Here is a 17,451-nt window from a genome sequence, read left to right on the forward strand (position 1 = left end):
CTCACTAAAAGATTATGTTTACTGAAAACACATAATTAATCTTTGGTAAGTGTTCTGTTGTACCCCAGTTCTGACGTCATGCCGTGGCGAAGAATGTTTTCCACCATCCTAGCTCAATAAAAAATTTTCTTGACACTCTGAAATTCAATTAATTCTTATTTGCAGCATGTATACCAAATTTTACAATTATAAACCAACTAGATCAGGCTTTACGGTGTTTTTTGTGCAGACATGTCATAAAATCCAGCTTCAGCCCTGTAAAGTCACAAAATCTTAAATCTTTCAAAACGTTTGATATATGCATCCAATTAATTTCAAATTCTGACAGGTTTTAGGAACAAGAATACATCTTTGAAAATATTTTTAAGAAAATTAAAAATTGATGACGTCATCAAAAATGACGTCATTGTTAAAAAAAATTACTTATCTTCTGCATGGATTTCACCGGTCAGCGATAATTGTGAAACTTGGTGATGTCGTCATCACCTTTATGAGAGTGTGATCTTTTTCGTGCCTTCGTGCCCTTCCTTTCGAAAAAAAGTTCGTGCCTTACGAAAAAAAGGTCGTGCCTTTCGAAAAAAAGTTCGTCCCTTTTGAAAAAAAGTTCGTGCCTTTCCAAAAAAAATTCGTGCCTTTTGAAAAAAATAGTTCGTGCCTTTCTGTGTTTGTTGACTTCTCTAACCCGACAATTCATGTTTATACCTTATCGGCCAAAACTTAGTCGGCCCTAAGTCCTAAGTGACTAAATTTTGGCTTGGTGACTATAAAATTAGGGCCGACTAAAAATTAGGGCCGATTAAAAATTTGGGCAAAACTAAAAGTTTGTAATTAAGCTTTCTTTAACCCACTTTTCATATCGGTATTACTTTAACAAAGTTACAGTTAGTTAGTCAGTTTTGATTATTAGTCGGCCCTTATTGACTAAATTTTGATGAGGTGACTAAATTATTAGGGCCGACTAAGTTTTGGCCGATAAGGTATCTTTTTTTGTCTTTCCTGTCTTTTCAAAACAAAATATTCGAATCTTGAACATTCGAAAGTACGTTCGTCAATATGCAATGTCTTCTTTTTGTTCTCAATCGAACGTGAGAGGAACACAGATACGATGTTATGTATTTATATACAGTGAAACCTCTAATTAACAGACACTTCAAAAAGCGGACACTGTCTAAATAGCGGACACAACCTATTCCTCCTTTTTTAACAAACGCCACTAAAACAGTCTCCAAAAAGCGGACACCTCCAATTAACGGACACTTTGCTTACTCCCCGATGGTGTCCGCTAATTGGAGGTTCCACTTAGAGTTTAGGCGATGTTATCGTCCGTTACAATGATAGTAAAGGCGGGAAAATATGGCGGTATGGCGTTATGGCGGTATACGGGAAAAAATCGGCGGGAGAGTTCAAAGACAGCAACAAAACAGCAGAAAACAGCGTTTTTAGACGTGAATCAGCTTATAACTTTTTTTGATATCTTTTGACTGAATGATTATTTTTGAGAAATATTTTCACAGTGATGACCTCCTAAGATCAAAAAATATCTCCAGTGAAAATGAAAGATATAGCACTTTTCTACAAGATCTTCATTTTTTTTCTTCTTTATTTTCATCTTCGTTTTTAGAACATTTTTAAAGACTTTTTTTATTTCAAATTGTTCCACTCACAAATATCTCTCTAACGATACCAAATTTATAAAGATTGAAGAATTCCTTCAAAAGTTATATGTAAATAGAAACACATATATATGCACACTTATCGTGAAAAGACTTTAAAATCAGGCTATTTAGAGCAAAATAAGGGGCCTTCTCTTTGACAGATGAAAATATTCTTAGAGATTAATAAACGGGGGGGTCCTAATAAGGTCTGGGGGGATCCCCCCCCCGGATTTTCGAAAAATTAACAAGAGGGGGGGCGTTTATTTGGAATCTAAGAGTAAATGAACAGAAACGAATGAACCTCGAACAGTTTTTTATAAGAATATGTAAGACTTGCCATTGTTCTATGAGTGAATCAAGAACATGGGGTACTACCCTTATCGACCGACGGGGCTGTACCACTGAGGATGGAAAAATTGGCCCTACATAGGACTCGTTTTTTGAAAATTTTCATTTGCGAAAAAAGTGACTCAGAATGGGACTGAAATTCCAAAATTTTCTCAAAATCTTAATTTTTTTCTCCAAGCACATCCCTGTGCTCTTTTTTGGCCAAGTACCCCCCCCCCCAGGTCAAGCACAATACGACTAAAAGAATTTCATAAATTTCTGCCTCAAAAGAAGAAAATATTAATAAACCACACAAAAATAGAAACAGCTAAGTGATTGAAATGAATCAAGTTCTTAAAATCATTTAGTATGGACAGATAGATAGATAGACTATTTGTCCATATGTTATTCTAGAACAGATTCATAAACAGTCAAATAATTTCACATGGAAATCATAACAATTAAGATTCGGGAGCATCTGTCTTTTTCCTCAAAAGTACTGCAACTCCTGCAACAAAAATAGTGCCTAAAACGGCAAGTTCCTTTTTATAAGTAACATAAAATGGTGTAGCATTTACAACTGAAGTTTCCTTAACCACTTCAGCTTTGGAAACTTCTGGTGATTCTTCAATAGGAGATGATTCTTCCATGATCTCTGGTGTAGATTCTATTGGCGTTTCAATTTCAATATTCTCGACTTGCTCATACGTTGATTCGTCTACAGATGAAGAATTACTCTTAGTTTTTTCTTCCTCTTCTACCAGCAGATCTGGCGATTCAGATTCACTTTCCAAGACTTGTTTGGCCTCCTCCAAATACTTCTCTTCAATAATACCAGAAGGTGGTCTTTCCTTCTCTTCAGTGCTTGATTGATGCTGAGATTCTGAGGTGGTTTGGAACACTGTATCATCTTGAATAGTAGAATTATCTTCTGTTTTTTCCATATTGTGACCTAGTTGAATATTGATTTCGTTTTTAACTGAAGGTGTGTTCCTTGTTGGACTTGTTACGGTTGATTCTATTGTACCACCAACTGTTGCTATCAGTTCTGTTTTATTTGCTGTTGACATTCTAAAAAAGCAAGCAGTTCTATACACTCTTTTCCCAGTTGGCACATAACGTTGTTTTAACGTTCATCCAATGTTATATGGACGCTATGAACATTAGATTAACGTTAAAACAACGTTTTGTGCCAGCGGGGTTAACTCTTGAAGCCTTCGGAGACTGGGTTAAAATTTACCAGAAAGGAATGACGTCAAAATGTCTGTATTCATTATATGCACACACTGGAGAGTCTGCTGAGAACTTTTAAAATTTTCCACCCAATACGTCACTTAGACAATAGCAAAAGTGACGTATTTGGTGGAACAAAAAACAGAAGGTTGCATAATTTTTGAAGTTATTGCAGTCGTGCATGTCACGAATTGTAAGAACATCAATGAATGCTTCGTTTTCAGGTATTTTGACGTCAGTCCTTTCTGGTAAACTCTGATCTAGTCTCCCCACGAGTTTTGATTTCCAGATAGCCTATAATGTGAATTCAGAAGATGTGAAAAAGATCGTACTCAAACCTATGCCCCTTGATCTAATTAACCGGTATTAAAGCCCTAAACCCATTTTCCATAAAAACTAATCAATTAAGAATGTTCAACCCAAATGTATAATAATGGACCTTAATTTTTGAGAAAAACACTGGAAAATGCTGGAAAAAAAATAGGATGGTCCCCTCCCCCCAATGGCAATGTTTAGTGCGAACGGCCTTCCCACCGAATTTTTCGAATGCCCTTCAACATTGCCACTAGGGGGAGAGGGGGGGCTTGAAGGTTATATTATACTCCTTGTTTCACAATTTTTGTCCATGATTATAGTATATTTCGAAGTCACGTTTTTCGCTTGTGTCTTCTTTCACACACATCACACCAACGCTCAAACTTATTGAGGGTATTTTAAATTAGACAGTCGGCTGTCCAACTTAGCAAAAGTTCAAAACAGGCAGAGAAAATTTGACGACACAATGAAATAAGACAGACTTATCACGGATTAAATTTAAAATATATACTAAATTCTAAAGTTTTTAATGTCAACTGAAATAATATACTTTGAGAGGTCAAAGCTTAACTCTATCGATAAAATCAGTTCAAATCCAGGCAAAAATTTGGACGGTGTATAACTTGGTCATCCCTGAACGAACTGGGAAACAGACTATCCTCTAGTGGGCCAACTAATGAACAATTACGGACATCGACTTTTAAATCCATCTTAAGCATGTATTGAAAATGAATTCCTGAAGAAAAAGTAGTAGAGATTCCTTCAAAAATCACAAGTTATTTAATAGTAAAAGATTTCGGCTACGCCATCGTCAATGCAAACATAGAAGGGATTCAATAATTTTAATCACAAAAGTAAAGTTAAGGGCTCTGACCATAGTCAGAAAATTGATTTTAGTATCTGAACATAAAAGTTATGTTTTAGATTCTTTAACACTTTTAACAAAGAATTGTCTTTATAAATTGCTTTTTAGTCAAACCCCTTAAGAGTAATTAAGAACTTAATTGCAAAAATGACGTTATGAACTTTAAAAAGACGTTAATAATATGTTGCATCACCTTCTTTTATAAAAAGTGCTAAGTTTTAATGGGTAATTAACCTATTTGTTTCGAATTTTTTTCAAACTGTCCGCAAAAAATTGAACTATTTTAAATTTTGCGGAAAATTTTTCTAAAAAGATGTGTCAAAAGTTATAACTGTTTTTTTTAAGCAAAATACAGATGAAAAATTGATGAAAAACCATTATTTTGAAGATTTCGAGACAAAGAAGCATTTACAAAAATTTTCCGCAAAAATTTTTATTGTTCGGTAAAAGATACACCATTTACTGCGAACAATTTTTCAAAATGTTTTTTCTTCGCCGAAACTAAGCTCTTCAAAGTTGAAATACTCTTCATCGGAAAAGTCTTCATTTTCTTCTTCATCAAATTTTTTCAATGCAATTTTTGAATTTTCAGATTCAGGAATAGTTTGTCTAACAGAAAATGTATAACATGCCATAGTTTTGTTGGTTACATCAGCCAGAAAAACACATTTTAAACACGGCAATTATGAAAAATTCACTATGGTCAGAGCCCTTAAATCATAAAAACTCGAATGTCTCATTGTGTCTCGAACAAATGTTTGGTCCCTTTTAGTCAGCTGAGTCTTATAAAACAAGTCTTAATAGCTTGGATTATGCAATATTCTGTTACTCGAACAAATTCAAGTTTCTTTTGCGTTTTCGGGTAACCCAGACAGCACACAACGTCAAAACAACGCTCATGTGACATTCATAACGTCCAAATAACGTTATTTTTGAACGTTAAAACAACTTTTTGTGCCAGCTGGAAATGAATACTCAGTTGAAAACAAACTCACCTTTTGTCACGACCATTCTTCGGTTCTTTTGTAAAATGAATAATCTGTGAAGAAACAAATTTTGTCATTATGTCAATCCAAAAAAATCCCAAATTGACTCGAATTTCTCAAAAATCCTCAATTACTCCGAATTCATTTTCTTTCAGTTTTGAAAAAATCTTTCATTGGTCGCTATACACCATTATAGATCACAACGATAGTTTTTTTCATATCTATTCGGGGGGGGGTTTCATGGTTGGCGGAGGAGCGGAATCGGCCTTTTTTTCGGACGGAGTGGCGGAATTTGGCGAAAATTTAGACGGAATTACGGAAATTGGGTTCTCTGACGGAGACGGAAAATTAGACAATTTTAGTGCGGAAAAACGGAATTTAGCAAAAAAAGTTGCGGAATTTCGGAATTGGTAAAAGATTTTCAAAATTTGCGGAATTTTCGACAAAAATATTGAATTTCAAAGGAATTTTCGGTGACGGAATTTTGGTTCAATTTAAGACGGTGTGACGGAAATTGGAGAAAAAATTGGCGGAATTACGGAATCGGGTACCCCCTGAACCCCCCCCCCCTATTCTAAGTGGCTTGATTTTTATTTGACCCCAATAAGTTCAAGTTTTATAATTGTGAACCGGGGTTTCTAAACATGTTTAAACTGTCATCTACGTTTGGATATACAAATATTTAGTCTTAAAATAAGATTAAATTTTCACTGACAATTAACTTTATTTAAACCCTGTCTGTTTTGAAAACAATCTTAAATGTAACAGTTCAACAATATTAAATTAAAGGCTGGTTAGTTTTGAATAGACTCTCGAATGGTTATACTAAAGCATTGACTTTCTGCAAAGAATATTTTGTGTTTGCCAATGATACTTCTATGATTCTTTAGACTACCCTTTTCTGACACATCCTTAACCTTTTCTGGATTAGGTTATATCGCAAATTGGCAAAAACTTGCCGGTTTGGAGTCTAATTTTCCTCCACTTTTGAAACCCTACCTATGAATCAGAAGGTGTTGAAAAAGGCACTCTGTACTCCATTTTGGAAGGCCCAAACAACTCAATATTACAGTAGATACAACAAATTTCTTCAGTTGAAATTCTATTACGCTATACTAAAAATGACATATAAGATAAAAAAAAGTGTAGTACCCTAATAAATTACTTCTACATCTTTGAAAAGATTGATCAGGCCTCTCAAAAGACCTACGAAAAAATAAAAAACAATTACAAGCTAATTCCAACAATTTCATTTATCTACATCGAGTTTTATTTCTTTGGTGCAGCTAATGAAAACCAAATGAAGTAAAGCCCGAAGACCCGGGGGGGGTACTACCCTTGTCGACTGACGGGGGTGCTCCGCTGAGGTTCGAAAAATGGACCCTACGTGGGACTCGAAATTTGCGAAAAAAGTGACCCTGAATGGGACTGAAATTCCAAAATTTTCTCAAATTTTCTACTTTTTCCCCAAATTTTCCAAAAATAGGCACCCTACGAGGGACTGATTTTTCTATTTTGGTGTTTTTGCGACCCTACCTGGGACTCGTGGAGGTCAAAAAAGGTACCCTGACCAGCGGAGCATCCCCGTAACCCATCTTGCCCTAGTACCCCCCCCGGGCCCGAAGAGCTATAGAAGCGAATCTCTATAGCCTTTCTCAGACAAGAAAAAGTGCGCCGTGTTTTTGATGATGGATTGAATCTAATGATATCTTTGTGTTCGAGTGGTACATTTTTGACAATCTGGCAGTAAATTTTACTTTCAATCCTCCCGAGATTTATGTGCAATCCAAACGAACTGCGTTAGGCCGCGTAACTAAGGTAGGATTTAATGGCTTCAAATCCTACCAAGGAGATTCACTTCTAGCCCTTTGTGCTTCTATTTCATTGAATGATACCCACTTAACAAACAGTAAAACTTCAACATGAATGTTAGATGAATCTTGTTATGACGTCTTGTGCTAGTGAGTCAGTTAAAAGGTTCCAGATTAGGGGGCCACAACCATTTATGGCCAGTCAAGCAACCACAGTCACTACATCATAGCCTTACCTATTTAAGTAGCGGCCCTACTGTACCTATTTAAGTAGTGACCCTTCAAATTTCTAGATTAATCTAATTGTTTTGTTTCATGACACTTTTGATCCATTTAACTTGCTTTCTAAGATCCGTATAGACGCCATGTTTTCCGGCGCAACCATTGCCCCAACTGGCAAGACCGGCTGCAAAATACCGGTCTTTGTCAACACAAACCAGTGGAGCTCCACCATCACCTTGACAACTATCGTGACCGGATCGTCCTGCACATAACATATTCTCCGTCACTTTACCGTCATAAATTTTCCGTTGGTTACATCGGGAAGTACTGACAATTTTCGGGAAAACTTGGAATAATTTCTCACGTGGTTTACCAAGATATTTCGTTGTTCCCCAACCTGAGATAGAACATTCTTGATTATCATTGAGAACAGTGTTTTGGTCAGGTAAGCAAATACTGCGCACGCGCGAGTTGAATTTCAATTTGTCTTTTAGACGGAGTAGAACGACATCATTGTCAAATGTTTTTCGGTTGTAAGTGGGATGGAAAAAGATCTCTCGGATATTAACGATCTGTTCTGAACCGTCCTCCGAGAAGAAACTTGGATCACCAGCACGTACTAACCATTCTGTGACCATTGGCATTCTAAAGAAAATGAAAGAAGGTAACCTTTAAATTCAATTCATGATATTTTACGGAAACCACACCTGTTTACCTGTTGTGGCAAATTTAAAACTATATTTCTAGCTTAAATTTACCACTACTGGCATAAACCAGGTTTATTCTTCTTAGAAAATAATACTTGAATATCATGAACCCCTTGAAGGGTTTGAATACAGAATTTACACTATAGGGACGCACGCTCTTCATCCCAGGTTCTTTATAATTAGATTCAAAATCGGTTTTTGAGGGCTTTCCCTTCAAAATGGGAACCGCACCAAGGGCTCTTAGTCTACTTCACTGGATGCAGCGTCATCAAAAATCATTTGAAAGCCAAGTTCAGTTAAAAGTAGACTCGACCCAGTTGACACACAATAAAGTTTTAACGTTTATCTAATGTTCACAACGTCCATATAACGTTCGATGAACGTTGAAACAACGTTGTTTGCCGACTGGGGAGCTTTTAGTGTTTTTTTGAAGAAAAAAAACACCCATCATGAAATTTCCGCAGTATAGAAAGTTATATTCCATATCTTACCTGATGAAGCAATGTGCCGAGCTAATGACCCATTCTGGTGATAGAATTGCGCCTGCACAGTGAATGGAGCTATGCAATTGTACCATCCAAGGAATATGGTCCGGTTCGATACCCTTTCGACTTGATTTGTCTGATTTGAAACGAATCCCTGGTAGGGTTGATGTTAAACATGAACCTGAAAATAGAAAATTAGTGAGGTTTTGTTTATTTTATGTTATTTAAAAAAAAAACTCGTGTATGTACTAAAAACTATGGTGTATGCGTTAAATGGGTTTAAATCTAATCGGGATTAACTCTTCGTGACTTTCGTGAATTTTGGCCATTTATATGAACATTGCTCTTTACAAAAAATTTGAAATACGAATTTTTGTCAAAATTCATGTAAAAATTTAATTTCGTCCCCGTTGGGAAAATAGCCACACCAAATTCACTCCAAAACCATCCCACACTTGAGCTGAAAACAGAAGTTTTGGATTTCGATAAAAAAACTTTTCCTACTGGTGGAAAAAAAGTTCTGCTGCACGGGGCTGTAAGACAGGGGAGTTAAAATATACCTGTATCAAAGATGTTATTTTCAGCATCACTATCAACCGATTCCCATTGCAAAACAAATGCTGATCTTTCTAACCGTCTTTCCCTCACTATATGTTCAACAGTAACTCTATTTGTAAACGATATGACAGGTTGTGGTTTTAAGGTGCCACACGTTTTAAATAAAGTTGTTCCAGATCTTTCTTTAACTTGTAAAGTCTCTTTGTAACACGTTGGATCGTCTGTTAACTGGATACTGGTCACAGAAAGGATAGCTCGTTTATTGGAAGGTAACTCAATAGTCCATTTGCAGCTTGATCCGATATTGTGAACGATTTTACCATTCGGCTGACGGAGAACGGAGTTGCAAGGTGTATCTAAAGAACACATTAGTAAAAAATTGATAGACTTTAAGAATGAGTTATTTATACAATGCTGGACAAAAGGTTTGTAGAATTCTGAAATACTTCAATATCGATCAAAAACAAGTTCCCAAGAGGCTCTGGGTGCTTTCCAAACCTATCCAAAGTCTATCAAAGTCACCCACTACAGTCTAACTGCAAGGGCAAACCGCAAGGGCTTGATTAACTGGCTTACAGCAGTATCAAAACGCTGATTTTTTGCTTGTGGTTCCCTCAAAAGCAATTCAAAAGCAATGCAACGACTTCAAAAGTGTTTTTCTTAACTTCCATTCCCTTTCAGACACATTGAAGAGTCATTTTGCTCTATTTCTCATCATTCTTCACTGAAATTTCATTTGTCTACAACCTTTTGTCCGGCATTGTACATGCTGCTGTTCAAGGACAGGTAGAGGAAGCTAAATATAGATGAATCTTATTAAGAAATCTCACATCCCTTGGATTCCATGTCTATAACTAGACCCAATATCTACAGAGATAATTGCCGTATTACTGCGAGATATACCCTGGTACAGAGTAAAGGACTCTTAGTGAGCATTGGTCTAAAATTTAGGTATTTGGACAAGAGCATCTAGGAACATTTTATGTGAGATATACTTTAGTAAAGAGTGCTGGACTCTTAGATAGTGGACATTAGTCTGGAATTTAAAATTGATAATTGATAATAAAGACCTCTTCAATAACTCGAGAGAGTGCAATTTCTTTCTAGAATTTTCTAATGAGAAGACAAAGCTTAACAGCTGTAGAAGTAGATTACATCCAAAAAACTTTAAGAAGTGTAGATGACGCTCTATATCCTTTGCAGGATTCTACAGGTGAGGATTTGTTGATGGTGGACGATACTTGGTAGATAAACAAAAAATAAACTTCATCAGCTTATACAATTGACATGAAGTCAATACATTAACAATTGACGCTCTCTAATTCGATTATTAAGAGAAGTTAAAGAGGAAAATAGGGGAATAGCAAAGCGTCGCTCATGAGAATTTTTTGATGACGGTGATTTTCAATATTATCGAATAATGGAGCATATTGAAGAGTAGAACGTTGAATTAGAGAGTATCAGCTGTATCTCAACAACTGTTACCTTTTTCCTTATCTTTGTCGGTTTCTTCTGATTCATAAAATGATTGCCATTTAGCTTTGAAGCCTCGCGTTGTTGCATTCTTATCAGAAAGAAAGCCAACTTCAATCACATTGCCTTTAGAGTTTATCGGTGCCGGCAAGATGGTTCCGCAATAAACTCCAAGTGACTCTAAACCAGCCTTTGATCGGTCTTTGATTTGAACATATCCTGTACTACACTTATAATGATTTTGGATGTCCAAATCTTGGAAAGTGAATCGTACTTTGTAACCTGCAAATTTTTTAAATTAGAGCATCTTAGTGTCATTGTGATTCATGATATGACGTAATGGTTTATATAAAAGCACCACCAAAAAGACCGGGTGTTCACCTCTGATTTTGAATTCAGAAAATAAATAAAACTAGCGGCAAATGCTTGGGCTATTTTCGATGTTTCTGTATTAAACATTACACCATGAATATGATTAATATGCTTAATCAGAGGTTGTATATTATCAGAGCTGGTATGTTAGATAATACCTCAAATTTTTTTAAAGTCATATTAGAAAATAAGAAGGAAAATAACTTCATATGGGCCCTTATATATAACCTTTTGGCACACTTATATTGACAGAGATTTTACTTTAACAACAAACAAACCTTCGGGAACGGTAATTTTCCATGTACAAATGATCTGTTTCAGTGTTGATCTGGGGTAAGATGGTGACGTCAGCGTTCCTTTTTCACCCGATAATTCACCGCCACATTCTGAAATAGAAAGTTTAGCATCTTAACCTTGTCAGAAAATGAAGGAATTCAATTACGATATTCCAATAAAAATTGGGAAAGGTGACTCCTTGGATTTTTATTAAACTTTTTTACGACCCCTTGGTATTTTTTTCTTAGTTTTCGGACCACCCTGGATTTTCAACCTCATTTTATTGACCACCCTGGATTTTCCACCAAGTTTTACTAACCAGCCTAATCAGACCTCCTGAACATCACACCTAGTCATCACACCTCCTCGACACAGGGGATACAGACTATTTCTGGAATATGGTCCATTGGCTCAATTTTAACATTACATGTTAAATTACAGACATGTAACGTGTGAGCGTGGGGTACTACGAGAAAGATTTGACTGACAGAAATTTTCCTTTACATTGATAGAGGCTTGATAGAGGGACTTGGTTTGAGTTACGTTATGTATCACTACCAGTTGGACTCGTATAATATTACTCTCAGGTGTCTGATAAGCACCATCCCCCGTTCATTAATTTTTGAAAATATTTTCAGCTAACAAAAAAAGAATCCCTATTTTGGTCTGAATAGACAGATTTTAGTGTATAATCTTCTCATTTTGGGGGTACTAAAAAGTACAAATTCCCGAGTCCAACCCCCCCCCCCAATAACTAGGTCTCCGCAGTTCATTAGAATCTGAAGATTTTTCCACCTCCCTATTTACGAAGTACCAGAAAATACCAGTTTGTAACTCACCACTCGGTGTAACCGATGATTTCTTTGTAACCCACCAACGAGCTTTAAATCCTCTCTCTTGTTTCGACGTATCCGATACAAATTTAACGACCAATTTATTACCAACAGATTTGATCAATCTTTGAGAATTCTTCTGATGTGGTGAAGTCTCACCACAATATTTCTCTCTCAAATTAATCTGAGAACCATTAATAGTGACGTAATCATATTTGCATTCTGAATGAGATTCTAGTTTAAAGTCTTCAAAATTCAAGTTGATTTCATGTTCTGAGTCGGTTATGATTTCCCAACGGCAATTTGATTTTGGTGGGTAGGTACTATCTTTACCGTAATTGGGTGATGTGAGAATACCATTTTTTCCTGTAAGACGTTTGTTACAACCACCTAAAAAGATTATTTAGAAATTACTTAGATTTGGACTTGCAAGACATGTCTGATTCGCATGGCACGGTAATCTTTAGAGTAATGTTTAAGAATCGGAGAAAAACTCAAAGTTCATTTCGTTATTGTCACTAAAAATAGCAACACAGGGGTCAAATTTCTGTTTTTTTGGGTGTTTCTGATATGAAAAATGACGTAATGTTACAAACACAAAACATACCATCGTTTTGTCTCCTTCTCAAGGATCGTTTTGGCATGACCAACCTTTGATCAACTGCTATCCATGTCGCTTCAAAACCTCTGAAATTGTCTGCTTTATCTGTTTTCATTCGTATAAACATCAGATTACCAGTCGATACGTACAAATCCTCATGATCGAATACTGTTTTCCCACAAAATTTACCAAGGGAATTCGAATCACTTGATGGACCATCGAAAAGTTCTAAATAATCATATCTGCAATCTGAGTGATCCTCAAATTCGAAATCTGTGAATCTTAATTGGATTTTAGTTCCTGGATCTGTTTTGATTGTCCATGTGCAGGATAAATTGTTGGCGTAATTCTCCGGGTATGAAGGACTGGTAAACATACCAAGGAAATTGGTCAATATTTTCCCACATTCTAAAAACGAAATGAAAGATTACAGTATATGGCCCCCAAAACGGAGACGGCCCCCAAAACGGAGGTCGTCATTAAAATGAAGATTCTGACTTGTAGGTTTATCAGAATTAAACGATTTTTGTTTATTTTGAAAGAGTGATGGTTATACTTAAAGATGAGCATGTTTTTGCTGGTTTGAGACAGATTCAAACGAAAATATTTGCGTCTAAAGGAAATATTTTGACACCAAAATTAGATAAAAATTGCATATAACTCACTCTAGCTCCTTGGATATTGAAAATAAGTTATGAAAACGGGGTATAGGAAACTTTCTACACCTAATGCCGTTCAGAAAATGCAGATACATCTGTGACTTTAGAGGTTGGGTAAAAGATATAGCATCTTGAAGGTCAACCAGTATTTTGGAGCCCTAGAATCAGCATTGATAAAACCGAAAATTCTAAATATGAGAAACAGCAAAAAATCTTGGAATTCCATTCTTATCACCTTGAGTTAATAGTTTATAACAAAAAATTGACATTATATATAACATTTTTCGCTGAATCAGCAAAAACGGCAAATTCTGTAATTTTTTTGCAAAATATAGGAGAAAAATATCTTTAAAGCTTAATATTTTCAGTTTCAGTTAAGCTTTTATTCTAAAATTTTCACAGCTTATTCCATACATGAATGGAACTGTTTCCAAAAGAGATTGTTTTCAAAAACTTGATTAAGACGTTGTTAAATCAAAATTGTCATTTTGAAAATTTCTAAATTTTCAGTTTGGACTTTGCAATATCGAAAATCTTGAAATATTTCATAATCAATCATAAATTTTACATCCATCAGGTCGTAAATTTAAGGAAAAACACAAATATGTTCATAGTTTTCCCCCCTATTACCACTGGGCTTAATAATTTGAATTTAACTACACCTCCGTTTATGGGGCCCCACACCTGTATTTTGACAACCAGGGGTATACTGTAAAAATTTTATCAAACTAATTTATGTCCAAAACCCTCTAAATCACATTTCCAAACTATGGTCAAAATTTTGTATTCATATCTTAAAGATATCTCGAGAAATATCGCTAAAATTGCAAACCTCCGTTTTGGGGCCATTAGAAAAAAGCTACCTATCTTTAAGCGATTGAAAAATATTGTTAAAATTGAAAATTTTGAAAAAGAACTTCTGGGAAATAAAGTTGAGATGTTAAAGTTTTTCATGCAGCAAAAATTTTTGTAAAATGTCTTTTCCTCTAGATTTGAGAGAAATTATAAATTTGATCGACGTTTTGGGGTTCACATACTGTAAAGGTTTTGTTTTTAAATAAGAGTGATATCGTTTGCTTATGTATTCATCAATTTCAATTTACAAGCTCGCATTGAATTGACACGGATGTGGAGCAAGATTGGTAAGAAAGAGGAAAAGAAAAACATTTCTTGTTAATATCAGCACAGTATAACAATAGGGAGTCATCGGCCTGATATGAAACAGGAACACTTGTGAAAATAAGAACCTTTAATGAAAGTCAAATCACGGATTAACGCCCTAATTTGATTAGATTTAGAACACCATGTCTGTGACTCAAATACAACAAATGTGAACGCCAAATCTTTTCTGACAAAATCAGAAGGTGTAAGTAATTTATATGTCATAACTTAATAATATAAGAATCTATACTGCAATACATGACAGTCGATACAGCAGATATCCAGTACGGGAAGGCAAGGCGAGATCGAGTTTAAGTCTTTTTCCTCTTTGATTTCTAATGTATCAAAAAATAGAATTAAAAAATGTTTTTGGTTGACTTACCTTGCGAAGAAACTTGTGGGACAACATGAATGACTAAAAAATCAAAATCAAAAGTTTATGTTTACAAAATATTTAATGTGAGCTTGTAGGATGGACGAATCTTAATTGTTGAAGACCCCAGTGGACCTTCAATTCACACAATCACGCAAATGTTTTCCAAAATTCACGCAAACACGCAATGTTTTTACGCAACTCACGAAATTTTTGTTCGCTCAAAGCTTTCCAATTCACTCATTCACTCAATTTTGTTTTACTTTTCATGCATTCACGCAAGTGAAAAAGCCCATTTACGCATTCACGCAAGGGGGCCCTATTGTTTGTCCTATTTCTATTTGTTCTATTATATATAATGTCGGAGATAAAACGTTACAACGGGCTCTAAACCACCAGCCAATTCGGCCAGCCAAATGCCTTATAAGCAGGCTCAATATGGAATTGTAGGAATATCGAATTGTGGTTAATTTAGTTTTGGTGAGGCAGCCAAAATAGTTATAATTAAAAAATTTATAATTTTTGTACCGCGCAAAAATTAATTCTTGCTAATATTAAGTTCCCTTAAGGCGATTTAACATGCCTGTTTGAAACACTCATTGGATAGGAATCTCGAAATTTTAGACTTAGAAAGCCGAAGCCGGGACACAAACTTCACGCAGTAAGCCTAACAAAATAAAAAGGTCCTAATTGATCACATAAATTGTCAAAAATAACATCACAGAGTTTGTTTTTCTTTAAATTTAAATTACACTTTGATTGATTGATTAGTTCCATGTGGTCAACAAAGTAAAGAGGAATTGACAAAAGGTTGTCACGCAATTCCGTTAAAACAAAACTTTGATATAGTATGAAAATAAAAGACTATAAAAGTTGCGAAAACAGTTATAGTAAAGGAATAGTCTTTTTCCCGAGAAGATATTAAGATTTCCCCTTCTATTACTATAAGCATATTTCTTCCAAATTTTTCTGCCCTTGCAGCCTTTTACACAATATACTTTAAGGGAACTAAAGTTTATTCACGATAAGTGTGCACTCTTTTTTCTTTTACTTATAACTTTTGAAGGAATTCTTCAATCTTTATAAATTTGGTATCATTGGATAGATATTAGTGAGTGGAACAATTTGAAATAAAAATATCTTTGAAAAAATTCTAAAAATGAAGATGAAAATGAAGAAGAAAAAAATGAAGATCTTGTAGAAAAGTGCTATAACTATCATTTTCACTGAAGTGAATTCTTGATCATCGAACGTCATCACTGTGAAAAGAATTCTCAAAAATAATCAATCAGTCAAAAGATATCAAACAAAGTTATAACGTCATTGACGTCTAAAAACGCTGTTTTCTGCAGTTTTTTGCTGTTTTTTGGGGTCAATCACTTATTAACTTTGTATCATAACTTTATATTGAATAAATATTTTAATAAAACTTTTTCACAGTGATGATCTCCTAAGATCAAGGAATCTCTCCAGTAAAAATGAAAGTTATAGCACTTTTCTACAAGATCTTCCTTTTTTTCTTCTTCATTTTCATCTTCATTTTAAGAATTTTTTTAAAGATTTTTTTATTTCAAATTGTTCCACTCACTAATATCTTTCAAATGATACCAAATTTATAAAGATTAGAGAATTCCTTCAAAAGTTATAGGTAAAAGAAAAAAGAGTGCACACTTATCGTGAATAGACTTTAATTTGTGTTAGTTCCCTTAAGGTATTCCCGCGAATTCACACTGACTTAACCTGATAACAGCTTTTCATAATTTTCTTACGCGCACGGTAAACCTCTAAAGGCGTATGAAAATTATACATCTGAGGAAAATAGTCCTCCCACAGTAAATTCTACAACAAGAATCTTTTTGTGCGCCGGAAATTTAATAACTGATACGGCCCCCTCTTCATAAACACAATCACGCAACTTTGTTGTTGTTCCTAGTAATTTTAAACGAACGCGGTCCTTACGATTTCGAGATTGCATATTCGTCAGATTGTTTGTTTTCACACATCCCTTTAGAGCTTCAGCCTGGTGTGCAGAAAACATTCACAATCTGATCTCAGGTTACACTGACTGAAATACGCCCCCTTCACCGCTGAAAGGCTGACCAATCTAACCCACTGAAAAATTAGACTACTGGTCACCCTAAAAAAGATATCTACAGAGGTCTTCGAATTTGAACCAGACCATTGATGAAGATAAAATCTCATCCCGGCTGAAAACTAAAACTATATGAAACTGTATGATTTTTAGAACAAATTTCGCTGTCAACACTGGAATTTCATTCCTGCCACGGCTGCCACGATGAATCTATCGTCTACACAAGGTCACTATAAAAAGGGAATAATTTAGGATATGGGACAAATTTGAAAATTGAGGTCAGCCTGGCAGAGAAAAGACAGACGGAGGTGTTTACAGTGGCCCAAACTCTACCGTTGCAACATACTATTCCGTCTACCGCCAAAAACGACTGTTAGCTCCGTGCATATATATTTTCCCGCCTTTACTATCAATTCAACAGTAGCATCGTCTACATACCGTGAAAAG

The 17,451-nt window shown here is 35.2% G+C and overlaps 2 protein-coding genes across 2 annotated transcripts; both read right to left on the reverse strand.

Moving 5' to 3' along the window:
- Nucleotides 1-2,315: 2,315 nt before the first annotated feature.
- LOC136807237 (uncharacterized) lies at nt 2,316-5,588 on the reverse strand. The gene is made up of 2 exons (XM_067063834.1): nt 5,391-5,588; nt 2,316-3,053 (listed from the first exon to the last, which is right to left on the reverse strand). The coding sequence occupies exons 1-2, from the start codon at nt 5,456-5,458 to the stop codon at nt 2,444-2,446; spliced, it is 678 nt and encodes a 225-aa protein (XP_066919935.1). The 5' UTR covers nt 5,459-5,588; the 3' UTR covers nt 2,316-2,443.
- A 1,714-nt stretch (nt 5,589-7,302) lies between these two features.
- On the reverse strand, nt 7,303-14,963 carry LOC136807292 (tolloid-like protein 1). The gene is made up of 8 exons (XM_067063903.1): nt 14,922-14,963; nt 12,726-13,127; nt 12,110-12,508; nt 11,288-11,395; nt 10,650-10,919; nt 9,167-9,520; nt 8,613-8,787; nt 7,303-8,059 (listed from the first exon to the last, which is right to left on the reverse strand). The coding sequence occupies exons 2-8, from the start codon at nt 13,093-13,095 to the stop codon at nt 7,492-7,494; spliced, it is 2,244 nt and encodes a 747-aa protein (XP_066920004.1). The 5' UTR covers nt 13,096-13,127; nt 14,922-14,963; the 3' UTR covers nt 7,303-7,491.
- Nucleotides 14,964-17,451: the final 2,488 nt, after the last annotated feature.

Source organism: Clytia hemisphaerica, unplaced genomic scaffold, assembly GCF_902728285.1.
Source record: "Clytia hemisphaerica strain Z4C2 unplaced genomic scaffold, Clytia hemisphaerica genome assembly, whole genome shotgun sequence".
In the NCBI taxonomy this organism is placed as follows: domain Eukaryota; kingdom Metazoa; phylum Cnidaria; class Hydrozoa; order Leptothecata; family Clytiidae; genus Clytia; species Clytia hemisphaerica.

What these genes read in the sequence shown, in the direction of transcription:
- LOC136807237 (XM_067063834.1), bottom strand. Translation starts at nt 5,458, where the DNA reads ATGACAAAATTTGTTTCTTCACAGATTATTCATTTTACAAAAGAACCG. An exon ending in AAGAATGGTCGTGACAAAAG is followed by an intron (nt 3,054 to 5,390) that starts GTGAGTTTGTTT and finishes TTGCTTTTTTAG; the next exon opens with AATGTCAACAGCAAATAAAA.
- LOC136807292 (XM_067063903.1), bottom strand. Translation starts at nt 13,095, where the DNA reads ATGTTTACCAGTCCTTCATACCCGGAGAATTACGCCAACAATTTATCC. An exon ending in GAGAAGGAGACAAAACGATG is followed by an intron (nt 12,509 to 12,725) that starts GTATGTTTTGTG and finishes TAATCTTTTTAG; the next exon opens with GTGGTTGTAACAAACGTCTT. An exon ending in GAAAATTACCGTTCCCGAAG is followed by an intron (nt 10,920 to 11,287) that starts GTTTGTTTGTTG and finishes AAAAATTTGCAG; the next exon opens with GTTACAAAGTACGATTCACT.